The sequence below is a fragment of the Alternaria conjuncta genome (genome assembly GCF_024043145.1).
Source record: "Alternaria conjuncta strain BMP 0040 chromosome Unknown scaffold_2, whole genome shotgun sequence".
Classification (NCBI taxonomy): domain Eukaryota; kingdom Fungi; phylum Ascomycota; class Dothideomycetes; order Pleosporales; family Pleosporaceae; genus Alternaria; species Alternaria conjuncta.
In genome coordinates this window covers 1,823,442-1,843,565 of record NW_026250091.1, presented here as the reverse complement: position 1 = coordinate 1,843,565, position 20,124 = coordinate 1,823,442, and the positions used below count along the sequence as shown (strand labels likewise).

The 20,124-nt window shown below is 53.7% G+C and overlaps 7 protein-coding genes across 7 annotated transcripts; 4 read left to right on the top strand and 3 right to left on the bottom strand.

Annotated features, from left to right (window-relative positions):
* Positions 1 to 1,290: 1,290 nt before the first annotated feature.
* On the bottom strand, positions 1,291 to 3,735 carry J4E85_001734 (uncharacterized protein; the record flags this gene model as incomplete). The annotated part of the gene is made up of 4 exons (XM_051466018.1): positions 1,291 to 1,928; positions 1,985 to 2,554; positions 2,603 to 3,064; positions 3,132 to 3,735. 4 exons carry the CDS (start codon positions 3,733 to 3,735, stop codon positions 1,291 to 1,293), a joined length of 2,274 nt encoding a protein of 757 aa, XP_051330575.1.
* Positions 3,736 to 4,749: 1,014 nt separating this feature from the next.
* Positions 4,750 to 6,490, bottom strand: J4E85_001733 (uncharacterized protein; the record flags this gene model as incomplete). The annotated part of the gene is made up of 4 exons (XM_051466017.1): positions 4,750 to 5,022; positions 5,071 to 6,081; positions 6,132 to 6,206; positions 6,266 to 6,490. 4 exons carry the CDS (start codon positions 6,488 to 6,490, stop codon positions 4,750 to 4,752), a joined length of 1,584 nt encoding a protein of 527 aa, XP_051330574.1.
* A 1,207-nt stretch (positions 6,491 to 7,697) lies between these two features.
* On the top strand, positions 7,698 to 9,109 carry J4E85_001732 (uncharacterized protein; the record flags this gene model as incomplete). The annotated part of the gene is made up of 2 exons (XM_051466016.1): positions 7,698 to 8,529; positions 8,586 to 9,109. 2 exons carry the CDS (start codon positions 7,698 to 7,700, stop codon positions 9,107 to 9,109), a joined length of 1,356 nt encoding a protein of 451 aa, XP_051330573.1.
* Positions 9,110 to 11,189: 2,080 nt separating this feature from the next.
* J4E85_001731 (uncharacterized protein) lies at positions 11,190 to 12,892 on the top strand (the record flags this gene model as incomplete). Its single annotated transcript, XM_051466015.1, has 4 exons — positions 11,190 to 11,484; positions 11,546 to 12,151; positions 12,311 to 12,324; positions 12,413 to 12,892. 4 exons carry the CDS (start codon positions 11,190 to 11,192, stop codon positions 12,890 to 12,892), a joined length of 1,395 nt encoding a protein of 464 aa, XP_051330572.1.
* Positions 12,893 to 13,322: 430 nt separating this feature from the next.
* J4E85_001730 (uncharacterized protein) lies at positions 13,323 to 14,484 on the top strand (the record flags this gene model as incomplete). The annotated part of the gene is made up of 3 exons (XM_051466014.1): positions 13,323 to 13,355; positions 13,411 to 14,175; positions 14,248 to 14,484. 3 exons carry the CDS (start codon positions 13,323 to 13,325, stop codon positions 14,482 to 14,484), a joined length of 1,035 nt encoding a protein of 344 aa, XP_051330571.1.
* A 508-nt stretch (positions 14,485 to 14,992) lies between these two features.
* J4E85_001729 (uncharacterized protein) lies at positions 14,993 to 18,123 on the top strand (the record flags this gene model as incomplete). The annotated part of the gene is made up of 3 exons (XM_051466013.1): positions 14,993 to 15,244; positions 15,292 to 16,766; positions 16,815 to 18,123. The coding sequence occupies 3 exons, from the start codon at positions 14,993 to 14,995 to the stop codon at positions 18,121 to 18,123; spliced, it is 3,036 nt and encodes a 1,011-aa protein (XP_051330570.1).
* Positions 18,124 to 18,912: 789 nt separating this feature from the next.
* Positions 18,913 to 19,952, bottom strand: J4E85_001728 (uncharacterized protein; the record flags this gene model as incomplete). Its single annotated transcript, XM_051466012.1, has 3 exons — positions 18,913 to 18,957; positions 19,018 to 19,700; positions 19,754 to 19,952. 3 exons carry the CDS (start codon positions 19,950 to 19,952, stop codon positions 18,913 to 18,915), a joined length of 927 nt encoding a protein of 308 aa, XP_051330569.1.
* Positions 19,953 to 20,124: the final 172 nt, after the last annotated feature.

The window sequence follows — 20,124 nt, the reverse complement described above, 5'->3', positions numbered from 1 at the left end:
TCTGAGTCCCATAGCACACGCAGACGCTCGAATTTCATCAAAGGCCCATGCCCCCGTCAGACTCACATCTGCGTCCCAACACCCTCATTTGGCCTATCACACCCTTTCGCGGGAGCTCAGGTCAATTCCCACGATACAGCCCCAATAATCGTGACAAGCGGAAAATGTCATGACCTTACTAGCGGGACGCGATAGGCGGTAGTATGCTTATACTGACAGGGTTCCATACACCCCCTACGCAGAATCCGGATGGCAAGGCAGTACGCAGTGCCCATCTCCGTCTCTCGCTCCCCGCCACAGCACTCAACAATTACACGTATGATATCACGTCATGTATCTAATGAATAGCTCTTTCTCTTTCCGGCACGATGCACTGCAGACCAGCGCCCCGCTCCATACTTCTTTCACACCCATCCGGTGGCGGAGCTGCAGCATCGAAGGCACGCTGCGATCGAGCGGAGGGCACCAGATCAACTTGCATTATCCAAGAAAGGGCGAAATATGTGGCTATTGGATGGAGATGATATGACCGAGTCCCAACGGTCCAGGTGCATCTGCACACCTCAATAGGCATTCTAGCAACGAGCCAGGTCTGATTTGCACTCGCTGAAGCGTCAGCCCATTAAGGGCTCACGGACCATTCATGCTTACTAGACCACGGAGCTCTACTGGGCGTTGGATAGTTAATGCACATCGTCTACTTGGTACAACGTGCATGCTGTACAAATTCGTGCCGCTACTCAGCACCCACACTTGCTTCTTCACTGAGACGCCGCCAGTCAATGAATTCGACAGGCGTCACCCCCAACGCTCTCTAGAAGTATTGATTACACACCCAACACTAGCTGATGCGCCATGCCTTACTACATTACCCATGAGGCTGTCTTCGCTTAGTCGACTGATGGGATTAAGGCACTCCGTTTTATACTATCAGCAGCCCGTGTCAGTCTGGAGTGTGGCATGCTATCCCCGACCAATCTACCCAACCCACAGCGAATGACCCAATTTCTTACTTCTAAGCTATGTGTATGGCATTCCCGATTGCAATGACGAAGCGTCACATCATGACCCACATCATCAAGCCGGCGTATTGAAAACACACTCTACCATCACTGCAACAATGTCACCGATATCAAACTCGAGCACACATTCCTCGTAGAGTATGATTCTATTCCCTAGACTCGAGATGTCCCGTCAAGCTACAATGTAGAAGAGTGTCTATAAGGTATCACATCATACATGATATAAAGCTCATGGAGAGACATACGTGCAGCGAGCAACAGTGGCCAATCACTCCGAGTTGGTAATCCACTCCCACCAGCCGAGCTGAGGCAGCCCAGTCTCAATGCCGCACGCCCTAACGACAGCCACGACGACAGCACCCAACACGCTCATGCCGCCTAGCACCTTCACGAGAACGAAGCTCTGTCGCCTTAATTCGTCGCCGAAATTGCACAGGCCAAGCGGATCTCGCGAGTCCAGCCCAACAGCTTTGGCATAGCGTTGACTGACCTTAACAGTCTTCTTCTCGTCGCTGTTGCGTCTGACTACCGCCCATTCAGCTCTCGGTAACTCGCCAGGCGATGCGACGATCGTGCCCTTCGATACCTCTTCGCCGACGCGCTCGAGCAGCCATTTAGCCCTGTCGTTGCTCTGGAGTTCCTCGAATCGTTCTCTTTCGTTTCGTCGGCTGCGCTGCAGATCTGTTGCCCATCTTGCTATCCGTACTTCGTTGAGGCGCTGCTCGCCTTGCGCAGTGTTGTTGTATCTTGCCAGTGAAAAGTTGCCAAGGGGCTCGAGAGACTCGGAGTTGGCTAGGGAGGGAGAGGAGGCGAGGAGAGGGGATTGTAGGTTCGATGGGTAGAATGGTGATCCTGATCCGGGTACCAGGACACCTGATGGCGATGCAGCGGAGAATACTGAGGATGCTGCGGATGCTGATAAAGAGGTTAGCTTGCACAATGTGGCAGGGAGATGATCTTACAATTCAGGTGGGCTCCGTTCAGTCCGACTGAAGCCGTTGTCGGACTACGTGGTTGAGCTAGACTCTGTAGCATTACAGAGTCGCCTGGTAGCTTAATCCTGCGCCGCCATGCCAAGAACTTCTTCGCTGCTGAATACCGAAGCCACGCAATGGAGTCAGGATCGAATACCTGGTTGACTAGTGGAGCGAGTTCAGAGGGAAGAAGAGGCTGCACGTAGTCGGGCGACATGAGCAAGGACGCATCCATGTTATCGTGGTCGGGACCAGACGTCGAGGAGACGGCGTAAGGATAGGTTGGTGTAGTGAAGGGGTATTCAGCTGCCTCACTTGGCGCTCCTGATCCCGAAGTCCTAGCGACCGGAAGGCCCTGTACGGCGAGTAAGGCATCGTCCATAGCCTTTCCGAAGAAGAAGGGTCTAAGAGCAGTGGTTTGCAGCCGTGCGAGTATGGACGTCTTTAGGGCTACCACTTCTTGCGCCGAAAGTGTGTCTGATTTGGCAATTACAGGCACGACGTTGGTAAAGTGCGATAGCCTTTGCATGTACTCAACATCTTTCGTGATGTCTCGATCTGGTTGAAGTCAGTAAGAATGAAAGTACGAACGATGGTTTGGCTTACTTGGTGGGAGCAAGTATATGACGACGTCAACTAGGACGCCCCCACTACCACTGACGACCCCAAGCACATCATTGTCTTCTAGCGTTGTTACTGATGAGGTCTGGTATAACAGCGACTCGACATAGTCTATCACCATGCTTATATCCTTCTCCGCAGAGCCTTGTGAGTACCCAGGCGTGTCTACGAAACATATGTTTCTCTCCAAGACAGTATCCATACTGCTCTTTCTTCTTCGCAGAATGCCGCTCTCTTCGGTATCAGTCCACCAATGAGGGTAAGGCTTCGTGCTCGCATGTATCTCAGTCACCCGGGTTGTGACCGCATGCTCGGCTTTCTTTGTGCGGAATTTCGACTTCGTTGGGCGTGAAGGCGCGCTCGGCTGGGAGGGCGATAGAGGATCTACGTGTACGATGTCTTCGCAGGCCTGAACGATGGACCGAATGAGGGACGATTTGCCGACACCTTCGTAGTACTTGTCAGTATAGCGCTTTCTACCGAGATGATATCGCATGTTTCGACTACAACGCACCTGTCTCGCCCGCCACCATAACTCTCAGCTTTCCCATAGCCTTGCCTCTGGTTGTGAAAGGCCTCCTGGTTGGCATCTGCATCTCAGGCATGACCAGCTGTGGAAAGCTCGCCATGTCCGGCTGCACCTCTACCTGCTCTTCCTCCTCTCCACTCGAAACAACGGCCTGGCTCGCAGCATCATCCATGGCAAACTCCTCATCGGACAGCTTGAGCGACGTTATCGAAGCGGACCTCGGTGTACTCCCCATAGCGGACGTGGGGAGTGGGGAAGGAACGTCGACGCTGGCGGCGGGAAGTTTAAAGTGTGTAATCGAGTCATTTTTCGTGTAGTTTCTCCTCAGTTTCCGTACCGAAGTTATCCTGGATCTGTCTGGCGGTGTGGCTGAATCTGTCGAAGAGCTATGCGACTCGGATCTTGAACTCTTTGCCCCATGATGCTGCGTCTTACTAGCCTTTTCTGGATCTGTACCTTCTGGGCCGAAAGCAGCCTCCAAAGTATCGGCAAGACTCTGGACTCCGAATGTACTATCCTGCTGCTTTGCTGCAGCAGTCGCGCTGTGAGGAGGAACCATGGTGTGCTCCAAATCCCCGACGCGCTTCATGACGAAGGTAGTGGGGACATTGCTCGAAGGGGCGGTAGGATGATCGACGCTTGATTTACGAGATCGCGGCCGAACAGTAGCAGGCAGGGCGTCGCCGCCCGGTAGCGGTCGCATCTTTGCAGAGCTCCTGGGGCATATGTTGCAGAGTAGGTGAGTACAGCGGGTTGAAAGCGAGAGACTTGGTCAGCTTCAGTAGATACCGAGTGGTGATGTGATGCACGTCGCGCGACGGCCCCGCTTAGCCCCGCGCGATCTACTGCGACCTTAGCCTCGTGATAATGCGCCAGCGTTAATTAAGTGGAGTGTGAGGAAGAGCAGTAGCTGGATTATCAGGGTCTCAGGGTACGAGTCTTTCGTATGCACGAAACGCAGGCTGGCGCGGCTTGAAGCTTATGGGCTGTTGCTGATGCAGGTGATTGCGCGTCTTCGAATCAACGGTCAGCGCAGCACTAGGCACATCTTGCGTCGCACTAGACCTATCAGGTGACGTTATCAGCAATCACCAGACAACCTCACTCTAGTACATCTACACCGTGTTGGAGCGTATATCATTTATTGTATTCGTACCAGATCATCTCACGATTTGACTGCCCTTCCCCGTCCGATCCTGTTGTCGCCGAAGCTATGCTGTACACCCATTACACCAGATGCTATGACATCCCTAGCCCGTACCCAGGAACCCCCAGATAGCCTTCCCTAAACATTACTTGACGAAGAATGCGACCGCGAAGAAGGGAATATGTTCGAAAACGGCTGAACGGATATACACGGATACAGAAAGGAAACATGCAGAAACGAAACCACTCGCTATGCAAGGGCTCAGAGCCCTAAGACGAACGCGTACGCCCAGACTTTTCCTCGAAATGAAATGACTTTTATACAAGCGCTGAAAGGGGGTCGGTACAGTACATGGCTAAAGCCGTCAGTCGTGAGGCCATCGAGTCAAACCGACTCAACAAGAGATAGAAGAAGAATGGCAAAAGGAACGAGGGAGTAAGCAGCGCGTGAAGCCTCCTATGATTCCTGAGGAGCAGCACCGCCGCGACCGCCACGCATGGGTCCACCGCGTCCCCGAGGTTGGAAGTTGCCACGGGGTGCTTGACCACCCATACCGCCACGGCCGCCGCGAGGAGCACCGCCACGAGGGAATCCTCCTCCCCTGTTGAACTGGCCGGGGTTCTGGCGGCGTTCCTCGACCTTGATCTCAATGCCGTTGATCGTGTGGGGGTTGGCTGCGACGGCAGCTTGGAAGCCAGCGGGTGTCTTGAAGTCGACGAAAGCACAGTTCTGCAGGGTGTTAGTTGAGGTACCATGTGGTGAAGCACATTTACTTACCTTGCCACGGCTGATGTCAAGGTACTCGATCTCGCCGTACTTGGTCAGGGCAGTCTTCAGAGCAGCGTCGTCGACTTGGCTGTAGACGTTCTTGATGTAAGCGCGCTTCTGGTCGGGGTCGGCGGCAGGTCCTGCGTTCTGTGCGCGGGACTGCTCCTTCTTGTGTCCAGTGGCTGTTTGCCAGCCAGCAGCCTCGCCCTGGCTTGTCGCGGGGGATTGGTCACGAGCAGGTGCTGAGGTCTGGCTGGGGGCGGCAGCAGCGGCTTGAGCAGGAGCGGCGGCAGCGGCCTTGGGCTGCGAAGGAGCTTGCTGAGCGGCGGGGGCGTTGACGACGGGAGTGGCGACCTTGTGTGCAGAGGCGGCGAGGCTGGCCCAAGTTCGGGGAGCGGCAGGCTTGGGGGGACCAGAGGGCATGGCAACGGGGGCGGCCTTTTGGGCGGGGGCCGGTGCGGCAGCGGCAGGCTTCTCAGGCTCGGCCGTCTCCTCAGCGGCGGGGGTTGGCTCTGCGACCTTCTCCTCGACAGCAGCAGGTGCCTCCTCAGCAGCGGGCTGCTCAATCTCCTCTGGAACCTGTTGAGCCGGGGCAGCAGGCGCGACCTCCTCGACAGACGGCTCCTCTTGCGCAGCCTGGTGTAGCTTGTTGTCCACCTTGTTCAGGTCCTCCTCGCTGGTCGCGATCTCGTCGCTCTGGTTGAGGTCGGCATTCTCGGGGACGGCAGCGGTGGGAGCGGGCTCCGTGACACCGTTGGGGGGCGCGGCCTGCTCTTGCTGGTCCTCGTCCTCCTCGGGCTCGTCGGCAAGGTAGCGGAAGATGTCGTTGAGGACGAAGTAGCCGTTGGTCTGCTCGGCGAGGACAAAGGTCTGCACGAAGCGCTTGTGGGGCTGGCCTTGGTTGGAGATCTCGCCGATGACTTGGATGACGATGTTGGCATCGGAGCCCTGCGAGTCGACGTTGGTAACGCGGACCTTGGTGTCCTTGAACTCAAGCTCCTTGATGCGCTCGTTGATGGCCTAGACACGAGTCAGCATGCATCGACTGCAATTGAGCGTGCTTCACGTACCTTCTGGCCTAGGCAGACGTTGACCTTGTCTTCCTCGACACCGGAAACATACTGGGAGCGCTTGTTGTAGAAAAGCTGCAAATTGGGTCAGTCGCGTGGTCACCAAGAAAAGCCTTCCCGCAGTTGCGACTTACGTAGAGTCGGTCCGGGCTCTTGCTCAGGGTGGTGTAGTACTGCTCGACAAAGTACCAGCCGACCTCGTCCTTGGGGATCTCTGAGGCGGCGGCTTGCTGTGCGGGCTGGCTGGGCGTGGGCTGCTGCGAGGGTGTGAAGTTGGAGGCGCCGGTGGAGTAGCTGTTCTCGTACTGCTGCGGCGCGTAGTTGCCGTTGACGGGGCCGGATGACTCGGTGGATGCCATTTTCAATGTGCGGGTGACGGCGAGGTTATGCGGCGGGATGGAGGGCGAATTGCGTCGAGTTTGCGCGGAGTGTGGTGGGGGATGAGATACGCGAAGCAGAGGACAGGCGCCTAGATGCTAAGACAGCAAGTCGACGTTAGCATAGTAAAAAGCTATCCTCGGGCTAGTTGCGCGTACCGGGCCGTGTGCACTGAAATGGGATGGAATCCGGTGGAGATGCAGGAATAGGCGGGCGATGAGATGGCGATGCGCGGGTGTAGATGGCCGAATATGTTTATATGAAGCTCCCCAGCAGATGATCGGGATGGATTCAGGGTAGTCGGGGCTTGGGCGTGGGTTGGTCGTTGTGCGCGTTCAAGCAAGAGTGCTAGTGAGGACCACACTGATTCGGAAGGCAAAATGCGAAGGAACCAAGTCTGTGCGTCGTTGCCCGATCAAGCGAACCGGTCCTGCACCTCCAGATTTCACCTCCATCGCTGCCTCGACCCAACGACTCTCGACAGACTTCACCATGAGAAGTGGCTTACTCGCTATCTTGCTATATTCACACTCGTCGATCAACAGCTGCAGTCACTCGCAAGCTATGCGTCATCAATGCCATGCGCATCTTGTCAGGGCGCCAACGCATGGAAGCGATTGCTGATTTGAGCGCAGAAGGATGATCCACATGTACCCATCGTGAGAATTCATGTTTGGGTGGCCGCACGCACATATAGGATGCATCTTCAGTTTGATGGTCCCATGTCGGACGCGGGTCGGAGATGCCATCATCTCCGACATCTCCTACGCGTCTCCCGCGCGCGCGTAAGAGCGAGATCCTTCCAACACCGCACTCGCCAGCAAATCTCTTCGAAAGACCGAGCTAATCGTTGGGAATGTGGGTCACTAACCTCCTTCCCGCAACTGCCTTCGCTGTTGTGGTAATGCGAATGTTGTGAGATATCTCGCCATTGGCTCGGCACGTCGGTCTGCGTCAAAGGCGAGGCCGAGCGCGAACAGGCGTGCAGGCCTACATGCAAACCTACCCCAATAATAGCTTGATATCGAATGTGCGGATCACACGGATTCCATGGTAAGGAGCGAAGCGCCGTTACGCTTCTCCATGTCAACCTCAATGGTTAACTACTTAATCATGGCCTAGCCCAGCTTTCATCTAACCAACTCCTTCACGCTCAACTTCCCACCCCTAGTGCTACCGTCTACTACCATGTCGCAGACTACAAGCTCAGTGGCATCTTTGCACGAGGAGAAGTCTCGACTTCCCCAATCCGATGTCGAACAACCGCCAACAACAGTCGATGAAAAGCAACTCGATACGACCGAGCCTACAGCGGCCGTGAGCCCATTCCATCCTAGTCAATTTCCTGATGGCGGAAGAGACGCCTATCTGTGTCTCCTCGGAGGCTTTTGCTGTCTCTTCTGCTCATTTGGATGGCTAAACTGCGTCGGAGTGTTCCAAAGTTACTACCAGCGGAATCAGCTCAGCGCGTACTCGCCGTCTACCGTCGCCTGGATCGCTTCCCTCGAGATCTTCGTCATGTTTGCACCTGGACCTATCGTCGGTTTCCTCTACGACAACTACGGCCCCAAGTACATATTGTTGTTCGGTACTTTGTTCCACGTGCTTGGTCTAATGATGACCAGCCTATGCACCGAGTACTGGCAATTTATCCTCGCCCAAGGAATCTGCAGCCCTCTAGGTCTGAACTGTATCTTTCAGGCAGGAACGAGCACCATTCCTACATGGTTTCTGAAGAAGAGAGGCCTGGCATACGGGGTCATGGCAGCTGGCAGTGGACTAGGCGGCATCATCTTTCCTATCATGGCAACACACCTCATCCCCGAAATCGGCTATGGCTGGACAATGAGGACATTTGGCTTCCTCATCCTCGGCATGATGACTATCGCTTTCCTCACTGTCAAATCTCGCCTACCGCCACAACCCAGAACGTTCGAGTTCAAGGTGTTTGTGGAGCCTTTTGGTGATATTCGCTTTGTCTTACTGACGATTGCGTCATTTTTGTTCTTCATGGGACTGTGTAAGTTACCCCCCTGTACGAGCTGCCGATAAGACGCGTACTAATCCCAGACTTAGTTATACCCATCAACTTTATCGAAGTTCAAGCGATGGCCGCTGGAATGTCAACTACCTTGGCTGGATATCTTCTAGCTATTCTCAACGCCGCTAGTATCTTCGGTCGCATCATTCCCGGTGCCCTCGCGGACAAGGTTGGCAAGTTCAATATGCAGTCACTCTGGTGCCTCGTAGCTGGCATTCTGGTCCTTGCTCTGGCTATCCCCGCATCAAGTAACGCGGCATTCATTACATTCGCCGGCCTCTACGGATTCGCTTCCGGTGCTTTCGTGTCACTGTTGCCTGCCCAGATCGCTTATATTTCCAAGGTCGAACAGATTGGGATCCGTGTTGGTGTTGTCTTCGCCTGCATCTCAATTGCGGGTTTGATCGGTAATCCAATTGCAGGAGCTATCGTCGTCCAAAACAATGGAAAGTACTGGGGGCTGAACGTCTTCTCTGGTGTCATGATGATGGCGGGAGCAAGCATGTATATACTGACGAGAATGTATATTGCAGGATGGAAGGTGCTTGCACTAGTTTAGTTGCATGCGTAATCAGAATCAAGCTTTGCCCACACTACGGGATGACGGATGCGCTTCATTACGAATGCGTAGTTATCTTGAAGAATATTCTAAGTAGAAATCTAGACGATCTTGAATATCGTTGCGTGTAAAGATTCAACAGCTTGTAAGCAGCAATGTACGATACAAGCTCTGTTGTGCCCTCGTGCCTTTTGAAACTCACTTCGTGTTCCACGTGTATGCGTGAGAAATCCTTAACTCCGAACTGAGTCCGTGGGTTGAGTGCACGGACCGTCGATTCATGATAACACCCAGCAGTGTCGCAGCTTCCTACACTCTGTCACTACACATATCAACCATGTCGACGCGTCCAAGGTTCTGGGCAAACGTTAATCATCAGCCTACCCACACTGAAGCGTGGTCTGAGCGTCTAGTCTGAGGAAGCACGTGCTGTTCGTTGTACGAAGGTTTGTACGATTCGCACATGGCCTCGTACATCAGCTTTCATGACCTTCCGCCGTTGTACGCACTGCACGCTACTCACTTTGATCTGTATTCGCTTTAAAACACCCTTCGACCTTGAGACTCGTTCCTTCGTACCTAGGTAGTCGTACAAACAAGTGCCACCAAACAAGCAAAAGGCGAAGCCAAGGGTGTTGTACGACTGCATAGGCCTACCACATACAGATTACTGAGCAGCTTATCATGCCCAAGCAGCGCCAAACCTGTACGCGGTGCTCTCAGAGACGGCAGAAATGCGATCGAAAGGCACCTTGCACAAGATGCGTGCAGAACAATGAAGGTCATCTTTGCACGACCAAATGGGTGAACGGATACAACCCAAATGTTCATCGCAAATATCCCCGGAAGCTCTCGGCAGCCGGTTCAAGCGACACATCTACATCTGGCCCGTCTCCCGATGCAAATGCTCAGGTCGCGCTACCCCCAATCCATCCACAAACGGCAGGGTCTCAATCGGCTCGGAACGAGCCGCATGAGGAAGCAGTCTGGCGAACCGGTTTACCCGACATGACGATTAGCGCTATATTGGAAGAGAAAGATGCAGACGCCAATCAAAGCCGTTTCGACAAAAGCTTCTCTTACGCCCGGTCGAAACAATCGCCACGAGATAGACCGAACGGGTCGACCTCTATTGCGAGCTGCTACTCGGCTGCAGCGAGGATAGTGGAGACACAGTACCTGCAGTCAATTCTGCCGCCGAGAGAAAAGTTAATGCTTATTGTGGAGTACTACGAACAGTACATGATGTACTGGCACGGCGGCATCTACCATGGGCCAAGCTTTCGAAAGAAGCTGCTTCAAGCGTATGGTCAGTCGTGTGAGCTTGCTCTTCAAGACCTTGACTGGACATGGGTAGCCCTCTTGTGTAAGTTTACCTCCATTTCGAATGATGCAGGCCTACCTTACTTGATATGCCATCAATGCGAAGGTTACGGTGACCAGACTCAATCTTCTCGGTCGATACTAAAGTTACTAATTCCAATCTTGTAGTCGCAATTCTTTCATCCAGTATCATTGGCTCTTCAGAAATAGCTTCGACGTCCTGGGGCTTCTCGGTTGACGACAAAGTCCAGCTGGCACGCATATGGGGCGGAGCATCGATCTCATGCCTGAACCTTGGAAATTATACATCGCAATACAGTATTCACTCGGTACAGACAATTCATATCATGCACGCATATGAGCATCTAGCTGGCTCAAGTAATCAATGGATCGCTCTCCGTAGCGTGGGGGTAGTCATTGCGAAAGGGCTTGGTTTGCACAAGTAGGTGGCATAGATTCCTGCGATACGGACTCTAGTAACTGATCAAGCAGACTCGGGCCCCATCCAGACGACGATAGGATAACTGAATTGGACGCAAGACAGAAAGAAGCATTCATCGAGCGCGAAATTGGCCGTAGGGTCTGGTATGGGACTGTATGTCAGGAGTGGTACGTCTACGGCGCGGTTCAGGCGATTCATGAACAATTCACTCATCTATTCTTTAGGCTGTGTTGTACTTCATCCGCCTCTTACACGTTGACACTCCAATGGCGGCATTTCACGAGCACAAGGCCACGCGAATTAGACGAAGAAACCATGACGCCCGTCGCCGACACAGAAATTCCAACAATCGTAGGTGTCGCCAAGTGGACCTTTGACTGCGCTGCGTTACTTCTCGACGTTCACAACGCTATGGTGGAACTCGAGGACAAAGACGACGCTATCAAATATGCCACAATCCTCAGATTTGATGGCGAAATGCGTACTTTGTGTACGGAGAAGCTGCCAAAATATCTTCTTCCTCGGGTACCGCACGATCCCAGTTGGCCACAATGGGTCGTTTGGGCGAAGCGGCTGCACCACGCATCGACGCATCATAAGATCATTATGAGTGAGTATTCACCATCATAGATTGTGCAAAGATCTATACTAATTCTGCCACGTATCATCAGTCCATCAAAACTTCTTGAGCAAGAGCTTCAAGGACGTCCGCTACACATACAGCCGGTGGGCTTGTATGAGCGCAGCGCAGAGTCTCATCAGCTTGTACACCACTCGAGATGCGCAAGAGCCGCAGTGGTGGGTTGAACAAGCTTTCATCATCACCGCAGGTATTTGCCTCATTCTGGAGCTCTTTCATCGTGCTGAAGCAGACGCGGAGGCACAAGAGTGCCATCTACATGTCACGCGAGCCATCAGGTGCTTGCAACTGTTTCACACGTCAAGTGTTGCAGTGCACGGCGTGCGTCTGCTCATGTCGCTTATGGCAGAGTATGAGAAGCTCAGAGATGGATCAAGCCAAAGGTCCACACTATCAGTGGACACAGCAACCACCCAAACCTGTCCCTATATTCCCGGCAACACGGCAGGTATTCCCATGCCGGACACTGACCGTGCGACTCAACAGCTGCCTCTAGATTCTGAGGTTCAACCAACATTCGCCGATCCGACCACGTGGAATTTCGATATCGACAGTCTGGGCTTCGAAGATCTGATGGACTATCTGCCCTCAGAAGGCTTGTTGAACAATAATGTCCTCAATGCCAGCATGTTGTCTGGTACTGGATGGCCGATGTGGTAGCTCTTTCCTCATTCATTAACAATCGATCTCACCGATCGCGCTGGTTCCTTCCGTCACGACAAGCAAGTGGTCTGACACCGAGGTGGCTCCTCCCTTGTCGTATCTTTTCAGAGCTCTGTTTAATCTCCCCGAGTAGCCAACCTGACAACTGTATGCTCACGCATGATCGATTGCGTAGACACCACCTGATAAGGCAAGCTTATGACAGCTCATTACAAACACGCGCTAACAGGTGCAGTTACTCAGCGACGGCAGTATGTCTCAGGACCCTGAACTCGACAAGATGCTTGTGCTCGACGCACTGAGCAGCGGCCTCAACATATCCATGACAGAGCTCCTCAGCATCCTCGGTCGACAAGCCCCGATCTCAAACCTTCTTCTCGGACCCGTCATCAGACCACAGCAAATCCCCATGACGGCGGCATCTCATCCCGAACCGAGCACGCTTCTACAACAGAAGGCGCCGGCGGCGACGGGGGGACAGCACCTGTTGAAGGAGTTCCACATTGTATACTGGACCGCTTTGGGTCTCGTCACCCTCATCGCTATAGCGGCTATCTGGACGAAAGCTCACATGGCGGCGCAAAAGGGTCGGAAGTCGTTCGAGGCCAAGAAACCTATGTCGGACGTTGAGAAATGGCACATGCGGCGTCAGAAGGCCCGCGATGAGGCGTCCATGGCGCTGGGGCAGGTGGATGATCAAGCTCCGGGTACGTGAATGCATGGCTAAAAACAGAAACGCGGAAATGGTTTCGCGATGCGGGAGGGCTCCACTGGGAGCTTCTGCGCTTCTTATTTTGTATTTGTATTTGTTCGTGGAGGACGGCAACCGCGTATGGCAGATTTTAGCGTATCAAGCGAGGCAAGAGAATCGAGTGCATGTATAATACCGCATCACTGAATAATCCCCTCTAATCACAACTGCTCATTGTCTCACAATCTTCGTTTCTGTTGCTGCCGCTTCATCAGAGTCGCGCATCCAGTCAAACCTCGGCAACTCGTTGTACCCCACACCCGTAGACGCGTCGATCTCCCGGCATGCATATGGTGCATGTACTACTCTCGTTGTTTACTGCAATGCTTCACTTGAAATGTGTAAGGATACGTCGCTAAATTGGAATTGACGTTCCATGTGTTAATCTGCAACGATGAAGGCCATCCACATCGACAGATTCGTCTCTGTAAGCCACCTATCTAAGTATCTACATCATCTTCCCTAACCATGACAATCTACAGAACGTGACAGACCTCAAACCTTCCACCATCCCAAATCCATTCTCAAAATCGTCACAAGACATTCACATCAAAATCACCCACGCAGCCGTAACCCACGTCGACCTCCTCTACGCCCAAGGCCTGCACCAAAACAACCGCAGACACGTGCAACCGCCCTTCATCCTAGGCACAGAATACGCCGGCGTCGTTACCCACAGCCCCCCTTCCTCTTCCTTCCCACCCGGCACCCGCGTCTTCGGCGGCGGCCTAGGCGCCTACGCAGAGCAAATTTGCGTCTCTGAGCCAACCATCCGCCGCGTACCCTCGCAATGGACGAACGCTGAAGCCTGCGCCGTTGGCGCAAGCGGTGCGGTGAGTTACGGCGCTTTGATTTCAGTTGCGCAGCTCAAAGCCGGGGAAACTGTTGTCGTGCTCGGTGCGAGTGGCGGGCTGGGTGTCGTGGCTGTGCAGATTGCGAAAGCCGTTGGAGCGAGGGTTATCGCTGTTGTTGGGGGGAAGGAGAAGGCTGAGGTTGTGAGGGGTGTTGGTGCAGATGAGGTTGTGGATTATAGACAGGAGGGGTGGGAAGCGAGGGTTAAGGCGTTGGGGAATGGTGGGGAGGGGGTAGATGTCGTGTATGATGGGATTGGGGCTGTGGAGAGTGGGATTAGGTGTTTGAGGTATCGGGGGAGGTTGGTCGTTGTGGGATTTGCGGCAAGAGGGGGAAAGATGGAGAACCTGAAGGTTAATAAGATTCTACTCAAGGGAGTTGCGGTGTTTGGTTATGTAAGTATGCCTTTCGTGGTCGACCTGCACTTGGGATTTTGCGTGTTCACTTCGTGTGCTAACTCACGATAGCGGTTTGGAGAAGATAGCAGGAGAGATCCACAACGGACTAAAGATGTGTGGGACGGGTTCATGAACTTGGTTGAGGACGGCAAGATCCGGCCTGTCATATACAAGGAGGATTATTGGGGGCTGGAGGCGGTTAGTAGAGCGCTCGAGGACGTGAGGGAGCGAAAAGCTTGGGGAAGGGCTGTGATAAGGGTATGCGAAGTAGAAGAGGATACGACGGAGCAGAAGGCAAGGTTATGATATGGAGATATAGATGTTGCTACTCAAGATGTCGACTTGACGCGATCCTCTGTGGGCAGCAGGTCGCGATCTCCTATTTGATGGTGTGTCTCGTGATGGGCGTGTAAAGCATGTAAATTTGCAGCTTTCATCCAGAGACCATCGTAATTATACTGAATCTGTATTGCTTTAGAGGTGAACTCCACGGGTTGGTCATGCTTCACCCTGGAGGCGTGGCGTCGAGGCCATCAAAGGCGCACGGACCCTCGCGGCGCGCCGGCTTAGCGCGGTTTCTTTGGATGGGCCTCGTTCGACGTTCCCATGTTTAAAACATGACCCGTCAACTTCGACGCTCGCCGTCTGCTCTTAGTTTCCTCCTTTTCCCTCTCCGACTGCGCGCCGCCCGTCCAAAACTAATCAGCGGATAGCATCACCCTCACGTCCGCTTGATTGCCGCGGTCACACCCCCGAGCTTCGCGACAGCTCTTAACAAGGACACGCTCCTCTATCACCACACGCATCGATAATCATGGCGTCCTACGGCAGCGACCCCGAAGAGGAAGAAGAAGACTTCAACCCCGCGCCTGAAATCGACGAGGATGACGTCGCGCCAACGACCAAGGCCTCGCGCAGGCCCGTAGACGAGGACGAAGAGGACGAAGTCGATGCGCCAAACAGGACAGGCAATGACGACGAAGATGAAGAGGGCGGCGGCATAGATCTCGACGATGACGATGACGAGGAAGATGACGAAGAAGATGAGGACGACGAGGATGTTGTCGTGGGTCCCATCATTCATTCGCGCTGTCTGATTACTGACTATCCTAGGCCCGACCTGCCAAACGAAGAAAGAAGGCCAAGCGCAACATGTTCATTGATGTTGAAGCCGAAGTCGACGAGGATGAGGAAGAGGAGGAGGAGGGCGACGACGAGGGTGTTGATGAAGTCCACCCCGATGATCTCCTTGAGCCCACGGGCGCCGATCTCGACGACCGCCACCACCGCGAACTTGACATGCGCCGCGAAGTCAATGCACAAAAGGACGTTGAGGAGCTCGCCAAGGAGTTCGACGAGAAGTACAGGCGGCGTGAGATGCAGAGCACTCGCCGTGGTGGAGCCGGTGCCGTTCCCCTGGCCCTGCCCACAGTGGACGATCCGTCCATCTGGGGTTGCAAGTGCCGTCCTGGAAAAGAGCGCGAGATCATAATGTCTATTCAGAAGCGTATCGACGAGAAGATGCGCACAGGTCAGCCAGTCCAGGTCTACTCGGCCTTTGAGCGAGGCCCTACTGGACCCCAGTCTGGTTTCCTCTACGTTGAGGCCGACTCGAAGCAGGCTGTGGTGGAGTTGATCGAGGGCATACAGAACGTCTTCATGGGCTCTGGTCAGTTCTCGATTCCTCCAAAAGAGCGTCCAGATCTGCTCCGTAAGAAGAAGCGTGCGCCGTTGGAGGTTGGCAAATTCGTGCGCATGCTGCGTCCCCCCACATACAAGGGCGATCTCGCAAAGGTCGTTGAGGTCTCGACTAACGGTCTTGACTGTGTTGTACAACTTGTGCCACGTCTAGACTACGGTCTGAACGAGGACATCAACTCCGCCGCCGACAACAAGCGCAAGCGCGGCTTCTTCGGTCGACAGGTCGAGCGTCCACCTGCGAAGCTTTTCAACGAAGCCGAAGCGAAGAAGCGACACATGAAGCATCTCAGCATGACAGGATCTGGCAACCAAAGGGCATACACATACAAGGGCGAGGATTACCAGAACGGCTTCCTGATCAAGGAAGTCAAGGTCAACTGGGTCAGCACTGAAAAGGTCAACCCCAAGATGGAGGAATTGCAGTTCTTCGCAATCCAAAATGCGGATGGTACCGAGACCATGGATCTTTTGGCTGTCCAGGCCGCGCAGAAGGCCGCAGACTCTGGCTCCGCCTTCGCTGCAGGAGACAACGTCGAGATCTACACCGGTGAACAGAAGGGTATCCGCGGTACAACTGTCACTGTCATAGGCGACATCCTGACGCTCCGTGTCAGCGAAGGTGATCTTCGCGGCAGAAGAATCGACGCACCCGTCAAGACGCTACGGAAATTGTTCCGCGACGGTGATCACGTCAAGGTCATCGGTGGCAGCAAGTATGTCGACGAAGTTGGTCTAGTCACTAGAATCAAGGATGATAAGATCACCTTGCTTTGCGATTCCACTCAGCAGGAAATCACAGTCTTTAGTAAAGACCTGAAGCGCGCTGCTGATTCGGCAAACGTCGGTGCTGACTCCAACTTTGACCTATACGACTTTGTACAGATTGAGTAAGTTATCTCCTCCCGTTGACTTGACAACGAACTAACATTCTACAGTGCCTCAACTATCGGTTGCGTCGTTCGTGTCGATCGCGAAGTCCTACGAATTGTCGATCAACAAGGCGATGTCCGCACACTCCTCCATACACAGGTCTCGCAAATCGTGGGGAGGAACAAACATGCTGTAGCAACCGACCGCGACGGATCCGAAATCCGACACGAGGACGACGTCAAGGAGTATGGAGGCGAAGGCCGTCAAGGCAAGGTTCTATACATCCACAGAGGCACACTTTTCGTACGGAACCGCGAGCTCGTCGAGAACCAGGGCATTTTCGTGGTTCGAAGCAACAACGTTGTTACCATGGCAGCAAAGAGTGGTCGCGCTCAAGCACAGGGCCCAGATCTTAGTGGCATCAACCCTGCCCTGAATGCAGGCCCGAACGGCAACGCGACTGCTATGCCTCCACCCCGTGCCACTTTTGGCCGTGACAAGCTCATTGGCAAAACGGTTGTCATCCGAAAAGGTGCCTACAAGGGCCTGTTGGGTATTGTCAAAGATACCATGAACGACGAAGCCCGTATCGAGTTGCACACAAAGAACAAGCAAGTCTCGGTGAAGAAGGAGCTCCTGACTATCAAAGATCCCATCACTGGCGCCAGTGTCGAAATGGGAGGCAAGTTCCCTAACCGCTCACGTGGAGGCTTCTCTGGTGGTCAGACAAGCTACGGCGGTGCAGCTGGCGGACGTACACCCGGCTGGGGCAACTCTGGTGGTGGTGGCCGTACGCCTGGCTGGGGAGGCGGCGGTGGTGGTCGCACACCCGGTTGGGGAGGTGGTGCCGCTGCTGGAGGTCGAACGCCTGGTTGGGGTGGAGATGGCGGACGCACTGCGTATGGCGGAGGAGACGGATCACGGACTGCTTATGGAGGCGGCGATGGCTCCCGAACTGCATATGGCGGCGCAACTGCATACGGAGGCGCCACATCATATGGCGGAGCGACAGCCTACGGCGGCAATGATGGAAACCGTACCCAGTACGGTGGCTTCAACTCTGGCGGCCGCACACCTGGTTGGGGTGGATCATCCGGAAACACCGCTTCAAAGTCTGGTGGTCTCTCTGCTCCTACGCCTGGTGCTTACAACGCCCCAACACCTGGCGCTTACGCTGCTCCTACTCCAGGTGGCTACGGTGCTTACTCTGCGCCTACGCCTGGTGGCCCACCCATGGATGCTCCTACTCCAGGCAACTACGCTGCGCCTACACCTGGTGACACGTCGCGTGGCGGATATGGTATTGCGGCGCCCACACCTGGCGGTTGGGATGCTGCGACGCCGGCACCTAGCGGCGATCCTGGCTACGATTAGGAACGTAGACGGTAGTCTGCAGTGTAAGATAGGCAGCTGTAGTATGGGTTTGCGCGAGACTGCCCAGCGAGTGGGATCTGCGCATGGCAGAGCACAGTGGGATCTTTTGGATTTATTCATTGCATTGCTGGAGTTGGCAAAACAGGATAGCTTAAAGTCAGATTACAATTTTAACATCTTCTTCCTTGCATGCGTCGATACCGTCTTTTTGATTTCTCGTGCAATGAAACGCGCGTCCAATAATCTAGACTAGAATGTTTACATCTTAACCAAGGAAGAGACGGAACAAGTGCATTACAGTCTAGATCAGCATTGAAATGAAAGTTAACAAGATCATGACGCAACACGACCTTCTAAATTGTCAAGTTTAGGTAGGTGTTCATTTCCCCCCGGGGTAGACTCTGTTTCACTTTTGCTGCAGGGTTCATCGCGGCCGTCCGTCATTCAGTCACTACAAGCTACATTCAACAAAGCAACATCAATGACATCTCTGATACTGTTTATACGGATATCGTTCGATCGATCAAAGAAAGTAGCTTAGCAAATGCGCAGGAATCGCGAAGAGGGAAGAGTTGGCAGCAGAGATTGTTACATTGCTGTAATAAGTCTTATCTAAATCATGATCTAGTAGACTAAAGGAAAAGGAAAGCTGGTATCACTCCACCACTCTCTGTGTAAATGCGAAATAATCAAAGAAGAAATGAAAATCTGAGTTGTCCACAACTCACTACAACACCACTCACTCCGCAACCATGCAACACGATCTTCTAATGAGAAAGGAAATTACATTTAGTACTTGCGTACACGCCTTTGAATAGGAGTACCGACAGTAACCTGGGCAACGAATTAGTACATGTGATCTGACAAAAGCATGGCAGGGAGGGAAGAGCATACCTTAGCATCAAGAAGGCCCAGATCAGCATTGATCTCAACGTTGGTGGCACGAGGCGTAGCGTTCTGAGCAGGAGGGATCGAAGTGTTACCAGCAGCAGCACCAATCTCCAAAATGTTCTGACCACCAAGGGTGTTCTGAATGAAACGGGAGTTGAACTTGACAATCTTCTTGATAGCGTTGAAGTCCTCAACAGAGACGGGAAGAGGGTCCTTGACAATGAGGAAAGTGACGCCCTCGGCGCAAGGAGGGGTGGTAAGCGAACCGCTGTACGTCTGGATATCAGAGGTCTTGAGCGTCTCAACAACGTCGGTGAAGTCGATGCCGGAAGAGATGGTGGTCTTGGTGCCCGGTGTGGCGATGTCGGCGAGCGAGGAGGACAGCGATTGGATCATGGATGCGGAGTCGCCCGAGGAGATCTCGAACATGAGCGCGATGACGGCGAGTTGGCTTTCGTCGTCGACGCCTTGGTGCACCATGTGGATCTCCAAGGGGAAGTATTCGTCGTTGATGTGGTGCTCCGAGGGGGTGTGCATGTGGAATTGGACGAGGCGGAAGTTGGTGCCTGCGTAGCTGGTTGTGCCGTTGACGACGACTTCGATGGTCGTTCCGAGGTTCTCGAAGATTACTTCCGCGTCGGGGATGTCGAGGACGGGGCGGCCTGAGGCGGCGGTGATGGTAGCATCTGGTGAGGGTATTAGTAGAAGATCTTTGGGCAATTGAGGGCTAGAGACATACCAATGTTGATGGGAGACTGGTTCGTGCCAGACTTGCATGCTTCGTTCTCAGGAGCAAGCGAAGCCCAGTTGAAGGGTCCGTTCATGGGTCCATAACCAAAGGTGTTGACCTCAACAGTGTCTGCGCGCTTGAACTTGGAGAGGCCGTGAAGGCAGGTCGCGGATGCGGTCGACGCAAGGAGGAGTGCGGAGAAAAGCATGATGAGCGATGTACTGGACTGGACTGTAAAGAGTGGAGGGTGCTGTAAAAGGAACACTGAAGGAATGTGGAAGGCTGCTGCTGATGTTTCCAAAACACACTGCGGGACGGGTCGTTCTTAAGCAAAAAGACAAGATAGTGTGTGCCTCAGTATTAGAGCTTAGACAAGAGTA